At 44.1% G+C, this 14,731-nt stretch overlaps 1 protein-coding gene across 2 annotated transcripts in view; it reads right to left on the bottom strand.

Annotated features, from left to right (window-relative positions):
• Positions 1-14,731, bottom strand: part of HYDIN (HYDIN axonemal central pair apparatus protein) — a 443,140-nt gene that overhangs the window by 231,589 nt on the left and 196,820 nt on the right. For both annotated transcript variants that reach the window (XM_059713716.1, XM_059713715.1), the window contains exons 14-17: positions 10,417-10,652; positions 8,180-8,280; positions 5,063-5,198; positions 3,885-4,049 (exon numbers count right to left, since the gene is read on the bottom strand). In XM_059713716.1, the coding sequence (XP_059569699.1) occupies positions 3,885-4,049; positions 5,063-5,198; positions 8,180-8,280; positions 10,417-10,652 (638 nt within the window). The remainder of the gene's footprint in view (positions 1-3,884; positions 4,050-5,062; positions 5,199-8,179; positions 8,281-10,416; positions 10,653-14,731) is intronic.

Here is a 14,731-nt window from a genome sequence, read left to right as displayed (position 1 = left end):
AAATTTAAATGGTACCACCTAACTTGTAGATTGCTCTTCTGTAAATCTGCTGTCCTGAAAATCTCAACCTTGATGTAACCAGGTTTGTGCTCCAGGGGTGGCTGCAACGCCCCCTTGTGGCCATGAGAACCTTAAGCTGCTCCAGCTCTATAGTGCCTTCCCTTCTTACTTTCCTGCCATACCTTGATGTAATTGTTTGATTGGAAGGGAGGCTGCCTAATGGGTCCTAAAGCAGGCCCCAGATGCCAGCTGGTTCTTCCTGGCTCCTGTTGGTCTCCACCCTGCCCTCATTAGGTGGACCCTGATGGCCTGTCAGTGCCCTTCCCCAGGGCACCTGTTAGCCTGAAGAGCAAATCATGGCCTCCAACCTCGCCAACAACCATGACCATGCCTCACAGGTGATGTCACTTAATAATTTTGGTGGGTACTGAACCCCAGTCTGATACCTGGACACCTCAGACCTTTACACCTTGATCGGAGCTTCACCCTTCCCAGCCTCAGCCCCTTTTCTCTCGCTGGTTTCCTTAACTTACGCCTACTGTGCTTAGCCTGGCTTCTGGATTCCAACCCTTGATTGCCTCATTTGGCTTTGTCTTTGCCCTGTCCTGGGAAATACACTTGCTGAGCCTGCTTGTGTTCCTGGTCCCCTGACCCTTGTCTGTCCTTTTGTGCACAGGATCCCCTGGCACTGGCTCTGCTCTTCCTGGGCACTAGGCCCCCTGGCCATTGTCTGGCTCCTGCCCAAGTTCGGCTTCAGCCTTTCTTGCTTTCTGTCTCTAGGCTCCAACTGCCCCCTCAGACCTAAGGTATGCCCTGAATGAAGGCCCCTAGCAAGGTCCTAAACATTGACATGACCCTGGCACTTTGTTGTAGATAAAATTACCATGTGCCCCTCAGATGCCTGGCTATGGCCCCCACACACTCCCCTTTCAGCCATGCCCAAACCGCTGGTTGAAACTGGCTACAACACAAACTAAATCCCTTCTTGGTTTGAACATAAACAATGGCCACCTGCCTGCAAAACAAGGCCTCCCCTTACCCTAGGTAGTATCCCTTTGTAGGGCAACAGCATTCTGCTTGCCTTCAAGATAGCCCCAGTGACAGCTAAGAGCTCTCCTGCATTGCTCCTGCTCTGGAGCTCTTGGCTGGAGGGCCAGACTGCCTCTCCTGACTCAGGGCCTGTGTTTATACATCTCCCTGGCCTGGCCTCCTTTTGGTCAGGGGACTCCCTGAGCTGTTGCAAGTGTTTCCTGATTTAACTTGCGCGCTCAACCCTAGGGTGACTTACTGCTGCTGGCCTCTACTGTAATGATACCTTGTCTCCCCTGCAGGGCTCTAGCCCAGCATGCTACTGTAGCACAGCTGGTTAGGCAGTATTTGTAGCAGGTAAATCCCTGATCCCTGACAGCTCATAATGAGCAGCTTTCCCTGCCTGAGGCTCTTCATGCTGCTCTTTCACCCCAGTGTAACAGGAGCCTTCTGCTCTTTGTTACACTTGGGTCAGACCAGTAGAACAGAGCGGTTGAGTGAAATGGTGATACATATTCCAAGTCATCTTCCCAGTGAATGAAAGGCAACTAATTATATCAATAGTCTTGTTGCACTAGGCTACAGAGTTCATGGGCTCAAAATATCCTCTTCCTAAATTAGAATAAAAATTTAAAAAGCCCAACTGCTGACAAGATGCCATGGAAATAAGAAAGCAAACAATATTGCTTAAATGCTAAGAGACAAGGGGCAGGATCCAGTTTTACTTTATGCACCCAAATAGCATTAACTTTGGCACCCCTGCCCAGATTGCAATGCTATTCCATGTGCAGTGTCAGTGCTCAAGTAGCTATTGAGCACAAGCAGTAGACTGCACTCTGGCATGACAAGTACATGGCTCTATACATACACATACCTCAGTGAGTACAAGCCCTGAAATTGTTTGCAGGTACAAATGCATGGCTAAGTGTTAGATGCCAGAGAAGGAGAGTGCACCATCCATGTTTCATCCCAACAGCCGAGCAGTTAGGGAACTCATCCAGGAACCGGGAGGCTTAGTTTAAGTGCAGCCAGAACTTGCATGTTTCCTACTTCCCAGCACAGTGTTCTAATCACTCTGCCATAGGTAAGACATTATCCACTAGGGCTGTGTGAAATTTCACCAGCAGTTTCATTTCAACGCTGTTTCGACTCATTTTGATTTCGAAACAGCCAAATTGAAATGAAACAGAGAGCTTCGAAACAGCCTCAAAACAAAACAAGGCAAGTTGAAACATTTAGAAAATTTCAAAACGTTTCGAGTTTCAATGCTCAAGCTGGGCTTGCCTGCAAGGAAACAGAAACTAATGTAAGGGAGGGGGAAGCGGGGGGAGGGGAAAGGACTGCTCTCATTATTGACTGTGTAGCTGGCCAGTGACTGTGATCCTTCCCTGAGATCCCTTCCAATCCCAGTGCTCTGGCAGAGGGATGGAAAAACTGCATAAAAGGCAGCATTGTTTGAACTGCCCTGTTTTGTCTTGGTGTCAGTTGAGTGAGGGTGCACCTTAACACACACACGAGTTTTGCCTGTTAGCAGTCTGAGGTGCAGGGCCCCAGAACCCAGACTCCCCCTGCACCTATCTCCTTAACAGATGGCAGGCTTCATGGCCTCAGCAGGGCCTAGCAGGCCAGCAATTTTCACCCCCCTGTGCTCCAAGACGGACACAGTCCCACAAGCACCCATGTCATGAGTTTTGCCTGTCAGCAGCTAGAGGTGCAGGGCCCCGGAACCCAGAACCCCTACACCGATTTCCTCGACAGCTGGCAGGCTTTGTGGCCTCAGTAGGGGCTAGCAGGCCTGCAGCTTTCATCCTGCTGTGCCTTAACACACACAGTGTCATCCATGTCATGAGTTTTGCTTGTCCGCAGCTTGAGGTGCAGTTTTCCCCAAACCCCTGCACCTATCTTCTTGAAACTTGGCAGGCTTCATGCTGTGAGAAGGGGCTACCACTCCTGCAGGTTTCATCCAAATCAGGACAGAAGTGACAAAGTTATAGGCTGTTTCAAGCTTCTCCATTATAGCCTATGGGCAAAACATCAAAACAGCCTTGAAACAGCAAAACTGTTTTGACAAAACGAAACAGAACGGCAGTTTCAAATCTAAATGAAATTTGAAAAGAAATGTGGTTCCGTTGAAATGCAAGTCAAAATGGAACAGTGCTGTTTCACACAGCCCTATAATATCCACATCTCTTCTTGAAATGGAGCCATTGCATCTTGCCTTTGTTCATTTATTCAATGAATATTGGATTGCAGGAGAGAAGTTTCTGCCCCCCCTTGGAGCACCCACCCAGACTAGAACCTGTAGCAGTAAGGATGAACTCCCTGATGAATAAGCAGTACTAGAACCTGTAGCAGTAAGGATGAATACCACTGAATCCCCTTTTGGACTATAGAAAAGGGAATACCAAAAGACCCAATTTATCATCTCTGCACCATGCACTCCTTTATAGGAAATGATCTTGCAAGGACTCGAGCTTCCTCCACTCCTTTTGACTTCAACAGAAGTGAAGAGTCCTTGGCACTTCCAGGATTTGTCCCTTATTCATCTTTTCTGCAATCCAAGTAGTCTTGGTTTTTTCAGTCTATCCTCACTATTGATGGGGACAGTGCAAGTAACCTAAAATTACTTAAAGTGATATTGCAGTGGTATTTACATACTAATTATGCAAGTTGCTGTTACCCTAGCTTTTGATGTTGCTGGAAAATGCCTGGAAGTGCAAAGAACTTAAATGTTTCAATACAAATATATTTCATGCACCATAAGAACAACAATGGCTGCTCCCAGCAGAGACCTTCACACTCCTGAGGGAACATTAATTCAAACCAACAAAAGACATATTTCATTATGGTCTTACCAGTGGGGATTCTTTGCTCCCAAACACAGCTATGTATGCAGTAGTGTCCTGCTCTCCAGTCACCTGGGATTCTAGTGCTAAAGGGATTTCTACAGAGCTGTGAGGCTGAATAATACCACAAGGCACAGGACTGGAATACAAAACAGTGGGATTCTCCTCAAATTCCTGCACAAAGACATAACCAAAATTTGTCTTCATAATTACTTTTGTAGAAACTCTCAATTTCTGGATACTCTTTTGGTGAGCAAAGTCCATGCTAATGTTCAGTAGATTTAGTCTAATGTGTAATAAGGAGCATCACCAAAAAAAAAGTTAATCTGTGCTAATGTGCACTAGGGCTGATTATGGCACATAAAATTAGTACCTGTCATTACAGGTACTAAACTTAATATGTGGTGTAATTACAGTGCATTAATGAACATGTAGATGAGCCCTAAGACCCATTTCAAGCATATGCAGGTTTCGTTAGAGAAGATTTGCTCAGTCAAAAGGAAGAGAAGACAGATAGTTGTATTTGCTGGTGCCTCAGAAGATACAGGACAGCATCAATGTGTGGAAACAGAAAAAAGAGTAAGGAAGTACATTTTTGTTTATGATCCTCTAAGACTGTGTCTGCATGGTAAAGTTACTGGGTTTTTTGTTAAGAATTGCTAATTAGCCCACCCAAAACACCACACAGTTGCATCTATGCTGCTTCCAGTTAAGGAGGCAACCTCCTCTTGGACAGGATCTAAAGAGGTATTACGAGCATCAGAGAGTAAGAAGCAAATGTTATGGGCTACATTCAATGGTATGGTATTGTACAGATAGTAAAAAACTGTTGTAAACAAAACTAAATAGATTATAGTATGAATTATTAGAGCATGCCAAGGCACACACCACCAGCTATGGGCTCAATTATCAGCTTTCATCCCTATTTCCCTATGACTTTTAACCTCTCACAGAAAGACACCCCTGCTGGAGATATAGCATTACATCTTTAAATTAATGACTCCTGATTTCCATGCTGTGAGATGCCCTTTCAAGTGACCATGTAAGCCCAAAGACCAAGGATGTTTGAGGCAGGAAACACATGGCACTCAGAGTTGCCTATCATTGTCTAATCCGGAAATCCTCCTCCCATGCTCTAACAGTCCCATGAAAATGGCCAGAGATAAGGGAAGGATGAGATGACAAACCTGAGGGAGAACTCCATAGCATGCTGAAAGGTCGTTGTCATTTATGAGTGTCACCATTTGCTGGTAGGGGTACTTCAGAAAACACCGCCCAAATTTCACAACAGGGTTAACCACATGGAGCGGTGGAACAACACATCTAGCCAAAAAAAAAAAGCATTATATATACCCAGAGAATAGAGAGTTTGTTTATTCCCAGAATATGGTGAACGAAGCATAACACATTTGTCATTGTCACATGGAAGCTTTACATCCATAAGGCCATTGATCATCTTAAAATTCTTTTTATTCACTTTTTAATCAACACCCTCTACTAAAGGACATACGAGGAATCAGCTATGGGTCTCTACACAACAGTGCTCCATCAGTGCCAGCAAGCATTCAGGCAGGGTATAATTTCTCCCCATGGCCTTGCTGGCATGCTGAGCTTCCTTACAGAAGGTCCCTTCACACAAGGCCTCTGAGGAATCTGGCAGTGCCAGCTCCTCCACAGCAATGCTTTCATGATGTATTCTGAGCCCTTATATAACAGTGCCCTGACAGTACCAGCTGGGGCTCCAACCATGTGAAATCCTTCCCAAAAGAAACAGACATAATGACATTAGATAGGACTTGGGGGGTGCAAGATTCCACACAGTATCTGTATAAAAGCAAATTGCTGTTCTCTTGCAGACTAGTGGCCTTTTCTATAAATCTGTCATAGTCACAGTTGAAAAGAACTGCCACATGATCTTACCACTGTAAATGATCACCCATTATCAGTTTCTATAGCTATCTTGATCTTTCACTTAAATAAGTTTGAATATTGGTCATTCATGTTTTCATCTATTTATTTCACTTTACAACAGTGCACCAGCCAGTGACAAGAAGTCTTTGCTGAGTGAGACAGTGAGTGCCATTACCAACCCCCTCATCTCTTAGTCTGTCTCTCAGCCCTCTTCAAATTCCTTGTCTGAAGCCATTTGTTATCCTCACTACTTCTAAGGTGCTAGCAGATTAACAAAAGCTAGCATGCCAAAATTCAAAAATGAAGGAAGGGAGCCAAATGAAGCCAGGCAGTAATTCAGCCTGTTGAGCTTCTGCTGTCCACTTTCAACAAATCTCCTGGGATCTCATCAAATCTTTTTTCCCCAACCAGCTCCCTAGAGTTTCGTGAAGCTAAGACCTCTAATCACCAAGTCATTTCTACAATCAGGTCCCATTAGCTCCTGTGGACCTGGAAGGCCTACATGTCTTTTGTACATGTCTTTATGCTCCATTTTAGCACTTTACCTCTTTCACCTGAACTAGCCTTTTCTTCTCTTTAGCAGAGCTCCACATTTCTAGCATACTGTGATAGACAGTTGGTGCTTCATGGAAGGGAACCCAATCAACTTCTGTACACTATGCCAGGAGTGCTTTTAAGAAAGGTTTCCTCTAAGCCAAGCAATGGCCTGGGAACTTGGTTAATGCCCAACCAGATTTCAACTTCCAGTTTAATGAAGCATTATTAGTTAATTAAGTATAGCCAAGCCTATCGAATCAAGATCTTAAAAGAAAGTGGTCACTCTCAGCGAGGAGAGACAGACAAGTTCTGCTGAGCCATTCTGCCCTACAGGGATCCTGAGACTGCTACTGAGAAACCAGCCCTACCTATTCACTCTTATTTTGCATGTGCTGTTTGCCAGAAGAAGTTGTGTAACCACTTATGGCATGTGCCCAAAGATGCTCTGCCAGGATCTCAGTCTCAGGCATGCCCCAGAGAGTGGTTCTAGGCATGCCTAGCCCTGCTCTAATAGGGACCACGTGACATTTTTTCAGCATCCAGTGCATGCAGAGGAGGCTTGTTTCTCAGAGGTGTCTCATGATTGCTGTGGAGACACTACAGAGATACCCCAGCAGTCAGGACCAAAAGCACAGGAACTACCCTGGCTTGCCGTACGGTTGAGGCTTTTTGCTGGCATCCATCTGAAATAACCTGGAGTTCCTACCATAAGATCTTGCTTGGAAAGGGTGGCCTTTGTTTCTTTCTGAGCTTTTTCTTGTCTTCTCATTCTGCCTGTGGCCCTGCATCGCCTACACATTATCTTCTGGATCATTACACCAAAACATGAATCAGGATTTAAGACTGATTTAATGACAGACAAGAAAATGCATTAATTAATAAATTGGGGCTCAGAGACCCCCAGGGTATTGAACATTATGTCCATTACTGTTCCTATATGACAATCTCAAAAATTATCTTACAGAACTAACTCCAGCTGGGACTTGCTAAAGCACTCAGTATTGGCTAAACTCCACTGTCATTGACAGCACTTATGGTAGCATTAAATCTGTAAATCACATACATGTACATATATAGATGTATGATGTATGTCTGTGCATATTTTTGGGTGTATAAATGATTAAACCAGACGGCCAAATACATCACTGCTGTAATTCAGGCAAGCTGACTGAGTTACAATGAGGCTGAATTTGCCCTACAGAATCTCCCTTGGAAAGAATGAACTCTCACTTAAATGTGCGATGCCAGAAGACCAAGAGGACTAGAGGAATGCTGTTGAACTTGAGCTCTTTCTTTAAAATGAACAATGATTTCCTTCTGTAATATCTTTAATTTGTTCTTTCTTAATAAAAATTCACAATTTGGGCCTAAGTCTCTTCTCTCATGCTTTGCATGCTAATCGACAAGTTAGCTTCATCTCTCATTTGGTTGCCATTCATGTCTCAAACAGCTTTTCCACTGCAGGGAACAAATGTACCACTTTTGTTGCCACCCCATTCAAGTATAATACTTGTGAAGAAATGGGATGGCTGTTGGTTGCTTGCACCTTAAATCTGTAATGCTGCATGTACTAAAAGTCAAGCCAACAATGAATATGATTACTCTTCTCGTTCTGAAAAATGTTCACGGTCCTTCCCTTATCTATAGGACAAGTGCTTTTTTGTGTGTGTTGTTTTCAATATTTTGTCATTCCCCTATCAGATTTAGCTTTAGTGCTCAACTATGCAGAATAATCTCATTAATTTATGCTTATTACTTAGGGATGAAAGGCTAAATCCTGCAAATTGTGTATATGGCAGCACATTGCAGGTAAAATGGGGACAAAGGGGGAACAGCTGCAAGCAAAGTACCAATACCTTGCTGTAATTAGGAGGGCTAGCACTTCCTCTCCAATGCCATCTATGTCTACCACCAGCGCCGTTTCATATTTCTTCACAGTGTTGGAACATAAGGTCACCTACCAAAGGAAAAGAGGAGCAAATATTTTATTTTCTGAAGTGCTCTCCCTCTTTCTGTCAGTGTGATAATTCAGTGAACTCTAGCATCCCCTGTTTGGGATTTCTGGAGATCAACCACTGGGTAACAATTTGTTGAATAAGGCTGCACTAGTTTACATTATCAGTGATTCCCAATGGTGACTCTTTGGACTATCAGTTACTTAGGTAGCATTTCCTGGGAGTCCATTGATGAAGCATTTTGCAACAAAAGTTGTAAAAATTTGGGAAATGTAAGAGCAGAATTGGGAGTCAAGGGATTTTTTCAATAAAAACACCCATGTAATAGAAAACTCCAGAAATTAAGGCTTTAACAACCCAAATTATTTACAGTATTTTTCTCTCCCTCAGGATGTTCATTTCAAATGACAATAGTCATTTACACCAACTTGAAAAGTTATACTACTGCAAGTATATTACTACAAGTATAAAAAGAAAGTTATATTACTGCAAGTATATTACTGTTTTTTCTGCAAGTTCTGCAGTTTGATACCAAGTATTGCAGGGCTGATCTAAGTTTGCTGTTATTTAAGCATGAAGCAGATCAAGGAATCAACCCTGGTCATTGTTGGTTGGTCAAGCATACTGCTTCTAAGTACCTTCCACACTGCAAGCACATCAAAGGTGATCTGTATTGCTACGGGGTTTAATTCATTTTTTTTAATTTGCTGTTCAGTGAAAAAAGTAGTGCATGTGTCTGCTTCACTTCTTTGGGAATGAGTTAAAATTCCCTGAAGAGCAGATTCAGTGTGAAATATTCAGTGAAGAAAAGAAAGTTCCTAAGCAAATGCACCCATTTGTTACTTTTTTTTTTTTGCTTTAGGCAGTAGAATGATGTAGCTGAAATGCTGTACACAAGACCCTGGCTGGTATTTGGCAGGTGGTGAAGATGTTTATAGGCAGGCTCCTCTGTTTTTATACAGCAGTGATTCCAGGCTAGAGTTCTACTTCTTACCAGGCTGCAACAATGGCTCACCACACTAGTATATGTTCTGTCTTGATAGGGCATGGTCATCTGGTTCATAGTCTCATCAGTCCCAAGTGCTCTCTGAGAAAATGCTATCGCTGTTTGCAAAGACAAGCTTGGGGACAAAGTGAACCTGCACGTTTATCTCCCCCAAAGTTTGAGCTAACCCATAAATAGACCCAAGACTCTCCCTAACCACACTGGTATCAGATTTTTGCTGAAACATCCTTCTGAAAAAAGATCCTGACTTTCCAGTTAATGTTACAGTTAGGGTAGAAATCCATTCCTGCTGTCATTCTACAATTAGTCTGTGTGCTGACACCATGGATAAATCTGGCTCATGAGTTTCATTTCACTATCCAATGAAGTAATTTCACAAGTCAAGAAGGACATGAATGAGACTTGTACCACATTTTGGCATTTGGCAGTTATACCCTAACACTACTCACTGCCATGAGACGGAGATAAAGTCTTTGTTTTCCATGTTATGTAATAACTGATCAGTTGCAAAAATGAATAAAACAAGAGGACTAAGCTTTTTTCAGGCTTCCATGGGATTTAACTATGCCACATTAAAACAAAGAAAATTCACATTAATATAATTACTCCAGATTTATAATGAGTTATTGACAGAAAAATTTGGCTTAAGAGCTGTCAGGAAAGCTGAGTGCCTTAGCTTTCATTGTCCCTGTTAGAAATCACTAGCTTTCATTAGCTTTCATTGTCCCTGTTAGAAATCACTGCTTTGATTAAGACACTATTCTGTGGTGAAAATTAAACTGAGAAAAAAAGCAATACATTTTTTTTTAAACACAAGTATTCCTTTTTTCCAGTTACTACTTTTTGTCCTAATTCTTCTTCCTCCTACTTTAAATCAACGACCAGCTGCTCTCAGAAGTTCTGTAGACCTATATCTGAACACTCATTAAGAGTTTTTGTGGTTAAAATTCATGGATACCTCGCAGCTTTGGAAACCAAACTGGAAACAGTCAAGCTTCTTTTTATAACCGTGGTCAATGAAAACTGTTGTTTTACTCATATTATACTAAAACCTAACAGTGAAAAAGCCCTGTTTTGAATTTTATAAAGCTTTACCTCCACCTGCTGAACAGCGGTTTGATGTACATTGTACCTGGATGTCCAGGAATCCTTGAGGACGGATAGTCCCACTGCTAGGCAATATGGTAAATTCCTTTGACTTGACATTTCCTTGGGGTCCCTTCCTCCAGGATGGTCTTGTGATGTCTGAAATCTGAACAAAACTGGTAACACTTGGATCGCTGGGGCCATCTCCGGGGATACGAAGGTTAAAAGTCATTGGAACCAAGGATGTATTACAGAGGCAACATGATAATGTACGAGGAAATCCTATAAAGTAATGGCACCAAATATAAGTTTATGCATGAACTATCCCTTGCATCCTAGAGTCTATATTTATGATAAAAACTGTACTTGGAATTTAGCTCTTTTTTATTTTAATTACAGCTAACTGAGAAGCAAAGCAATCTTCAATCAATAATTAATCTTCAATCAGCTTCTTTTTACATTGCTCACAGAGGTTGCTTCTCTAGAAATACTACTTTCCCTGTTGCTGATCACCAAGGCCACTTGTACACATGACGGGGGTTCAGTCCTCTAAACTGAAATGGTGATTTTTTAATTGTGATGATTAAAAACCCACCATTTCAATTTAGGGGCTACCATCACTGTGACAGTGAGTGGCCCAATTCTTTTTTTTTTTTCTTCCCTTGTGGAGCCTACCTGCCTCTCCTGAAGTTGGGGGGAGATCTGCCGCCAGGCCACAGACCCTGAGCTGTGGGGGGCCCTGGTCTTTCCCTACACGCCAGCAGCACTTCCCGAGGCTGCCTGGGCAGGGTGCTATCTATTAGGGCTGGGCGAAATAGCACCATTTCATTTTGACTTCTGTTTCTTCATTTCAAAGGGACAGTGTTTCATTTTGCCATTTTGTTTCATTTCAAAACACTGTTCCATTTCATTCTGTCTAAACTGTTTCGCTGTTTCAACGCGTTTCACCCATAGGCTATAATGGGGAATCATGAAAATGCCTGTAACTTCGTTATTTCTTGCCTGATTCAGATGAAAATTGCAGGGATGGTAGCCCCTTCTAAGGGCATGAAGCCTGCTATGTTTCAAAGAAAAAGGTGTAGGGGTTTCTGGAGAACTGCACCTGAAACTGCTGAAAGCAAAATTGGTGTCACCTGCTGGCAGTGGCAGCCTGCCTCCTGTCATCCTGTGTGGAGATCTGGGGGCCCACACCCCCAGGAAGGCTGTGGCGCTGTGCCAGACTCCTCTGCACAGCCTGTCCCCAGCAACAGGAAGACTGGTGCTGCAGCTGGCCCCAGGCAGCAGTGACAGCCTCCTGTGACCCCAAGTGCAGATCTGGGGGCCTGCATCTCTGGGAGGAATCCAGCAGCCCTGGGAAGGCAGGTTGAGCTCTGTGGGGCTGGCAGAGCTGCTCGCAGTACAGTCCTGCTTCTCCCCACCTTCTACCACTGGGTTGCACTCCGAGCCTGGTGGTGGGAGGTGGCGGACAGCCAGTTTCAGGGTCACTTCCAGAGTGCAGCCCTGGCTCCAAGTGCAGCCCTGGCCAGTGGCTCTCCCCGACCTCCCGCCGCCAGGCTCAGCTCTGTGGGGCTGGCAGAGCCACTCAGACTGCAGGCCAGTGGCAGGAGGCAGTGGAGAGCCAGGGCTACTCTCTGAGTGGCTCCACCAGCCCCATGGAGCTCAGCCCAGAGGGAGGAGGTGGCAGTAGAGCCAGTGGTGGAGCCGCTTGGAGTGCAGCCCTGGCTCTGAGCGCAGCCCTGGCCAGTGGCTCTCCCCTGCTTCCCACTGCCAGGCTCAGCTCCATGGGGCTGTGGAGCCTCCAGACACTGGGCAGTGCTCACCAGGGCTGCGCTCAGAATCAGGGCTGTGCTCCAAGCAGCTCCGCCATCCCATGGAGCTGAGCCTAGTGGCGGGAGGCAGGGGAGAACCACTCACCAGGGCTGCACTCCAAGTAGCTCTGCCACTGGCTCTCTCACTGCCTCTCACTGCTGGGCTGAGCTCCATCAGGCTGGCAGAGCTACTTGGAACGCAGCCCTGGCTCTCCCCCGCCTCCTGCCACTGGGCTACTTTGAAACTTGAAATATTTAGAAACTTTTGAAAAATTTCAACTGCCCTCATTTAATTTCAAAGCTGTTTCAAAGCCTTTTGTTTTGTTTCAATTTTGCTGTTTTGAGATCGAAATGCGTCAAACCAGCTTTGAAACGAAATGCTCATCAAAATTTTGCGCAGCCCTACTATCCATGCGGGTGCTGCCCCAACTCATAGCCAGCACCTGCTGAATCCAACTCTTCCCTGAGGCCGCTCGAGAAGCAGTGCCTGATAGGCTTCTAGCATATGGGCTCAGGGAAGAGTTGGATCTAGCAAGGGGCCCAATCTTTTTTTTTCCCCACAAGGCCTGCCCGCCCCTCCTGTGGCTGCGGGGTGAGCTGCTGGTAGGCCCTGAGCTGCAGGGGGCCCTGGAACTTTCCTCCATGGTCGTGGTGCCCCCCAGGGCCACCCATTGGGCAACTAGTGGGCAAGTGCTGCTCTAGGTCACAGGCAGCATCCAACCATGTCCAACTGTTCCCAGAGCTCGAGCTTGGGCAGCACATGCCCACTAGCAGTCTGTCCAGGAAGCCCCAAGGGGTGCCGCCACTATGAAAGGCAGGACTGGGGCCCTCCACAGCTGGGGGCTGCTCAGACCACGGGCAGCTTGGCCCTGGCTGTGGGAGATGTGGGTAGGCTCCTTGGTGAAAAAGAAAAAGGATCAGGCTGCTCACTGCTTCTGCCTTTAGCCTGCCTCCCCTGCAGTGGGGGCAGGGGTCAAAGGTGGGCAAGGTGTCGAAGGCTGCAATGTTACAAATAGCTATGTTGCAAACTAAACTACATGTGGATGTGGTTTAGTTTGCAATATAGCAAACTCATTTAAATCATTAAATCTGAAGACTGTGCCTTCTGTTCTCTAGCCAGTAAACAATAGGAGTTGACCTATCCTGATTCTCACCTCTTCACATGAATTTTTAGATAGTAACAGCCTCCCAAAACACATTTTTTGCCTTCTATTAACCAATAATTTTCTCACATTCATCTCTCAAGCAGATCTCCACTTTGCCGTACAATAATTTCTTGTAGCATTCTTTATAGAGAGTGACCTTGAATTCCACTTAGAATTGAATACAGAGTACCGCTTGCTTGATAGATAAAACATGATGGTGAATGTATGTTATATTGATATATACATTGTGAATCCACTTCCAGGTGAAATTCTAGGCTCTTTTTACTATCTAAAACACTCTAAATACCTGTTACCTCAGATCCTGAATATCCTTTAGGCCTCAGTAATATAACTGTTCTTGGCAGAAATGTTCTGTCCCTCTATAGTTTATTGTGCAGGCATAATGCAGAGGAAGATGCATTAGCTTGCAAGATCAGAACCTAAGCTATTACAGAAGTCAGCTGCTTACTTCACTAGCTAATCCTATAGGAATGAAGATGGCACATCCTTCACTCTCCAACTACAAAGCATTAGATGATATCAAAGTAAAGAAAAACCAGCTGGAGATATAGGATGTTGTGTACATATGTTCTTCAACTGGAACACTTTCTCAGACAATTGCTACAGGAATTTAGTATTAGAAGGCATTTAGCAGGAAGGTGGGATGTCACTGTGAAGGACACATGTACACTGCATAGAAACTAAAAAATGAACAAAGTCACCAGACAATGACAATAATTAATGGTATATATTAAAAGCAGCAAGGATGAAAAAACCTTTGTTTGCTGCTGAATGGGCCTCATTAATGAAAACCTCCTTAAAGAAAATGAAGCTAGTGTTACATAACTGGTTTTGTTTTTTCCATGGAAGATGTCTGTTTTTTGGGTTTTTTTGGTTTTGTTTTTTGTTTTTATTCAAAAGGAAACAGAGAAATTAAAAGCCACAACAGTGGCATACAGAAAGGAGGATACTATTTAGGAAAGGTAAATGAGTCTTCTTAAAAAGTCTGTGGACAGCATGAAAACACAGAGATATCCCAGGCACAGAATGATAATGTGCCTTCAATCAATCCACAATTGATTTCACATTTAAACTTTCAACCGTCTCTGTAAAAAGCCTTTTGTTCAAGATGGGAGAATCAGAATCTGCATTTAAATAGAGATGTTCTGAATGCACAGACATGGGAATGTGTCAGCAATGCTGTGCTTTCAATGGAGGAAGAGAAGATGCCAGTGATGAGGAGGATATCAATTCCTACTGCAGAGCTGTTTCATGGCTATATTAACTAGTAAAAAATAATGAGATGTCCTCACAGAAGGAATTAACTTTTCACACAAAAAGGACAGGAGGATAGGTAATTTTATTGCCTTGCAATTCTAATAGCAGGACTTTTATCGACTAGTGACAC

This window comes from Alligator mississippiensis, chromosome 10, assembly GCF_030867095.1.
Source record: "Alligator mississippiensis isolate rAllMis1 chromosome 10, rAllMis1, whole genome shotgun sequence".
In the NCBI taxonomy this organism is placed as follows: Eukaryota; Metazoa; Chordata; order Crocodylia; family Alligatoridae; genus Alligator; species Alligator mississippiensis.
The sequence above is the reverse complement of the archived record's forward strand: the minus strand, read 5'-3'. Positions and strand labels throughout refer to the sequence as shown.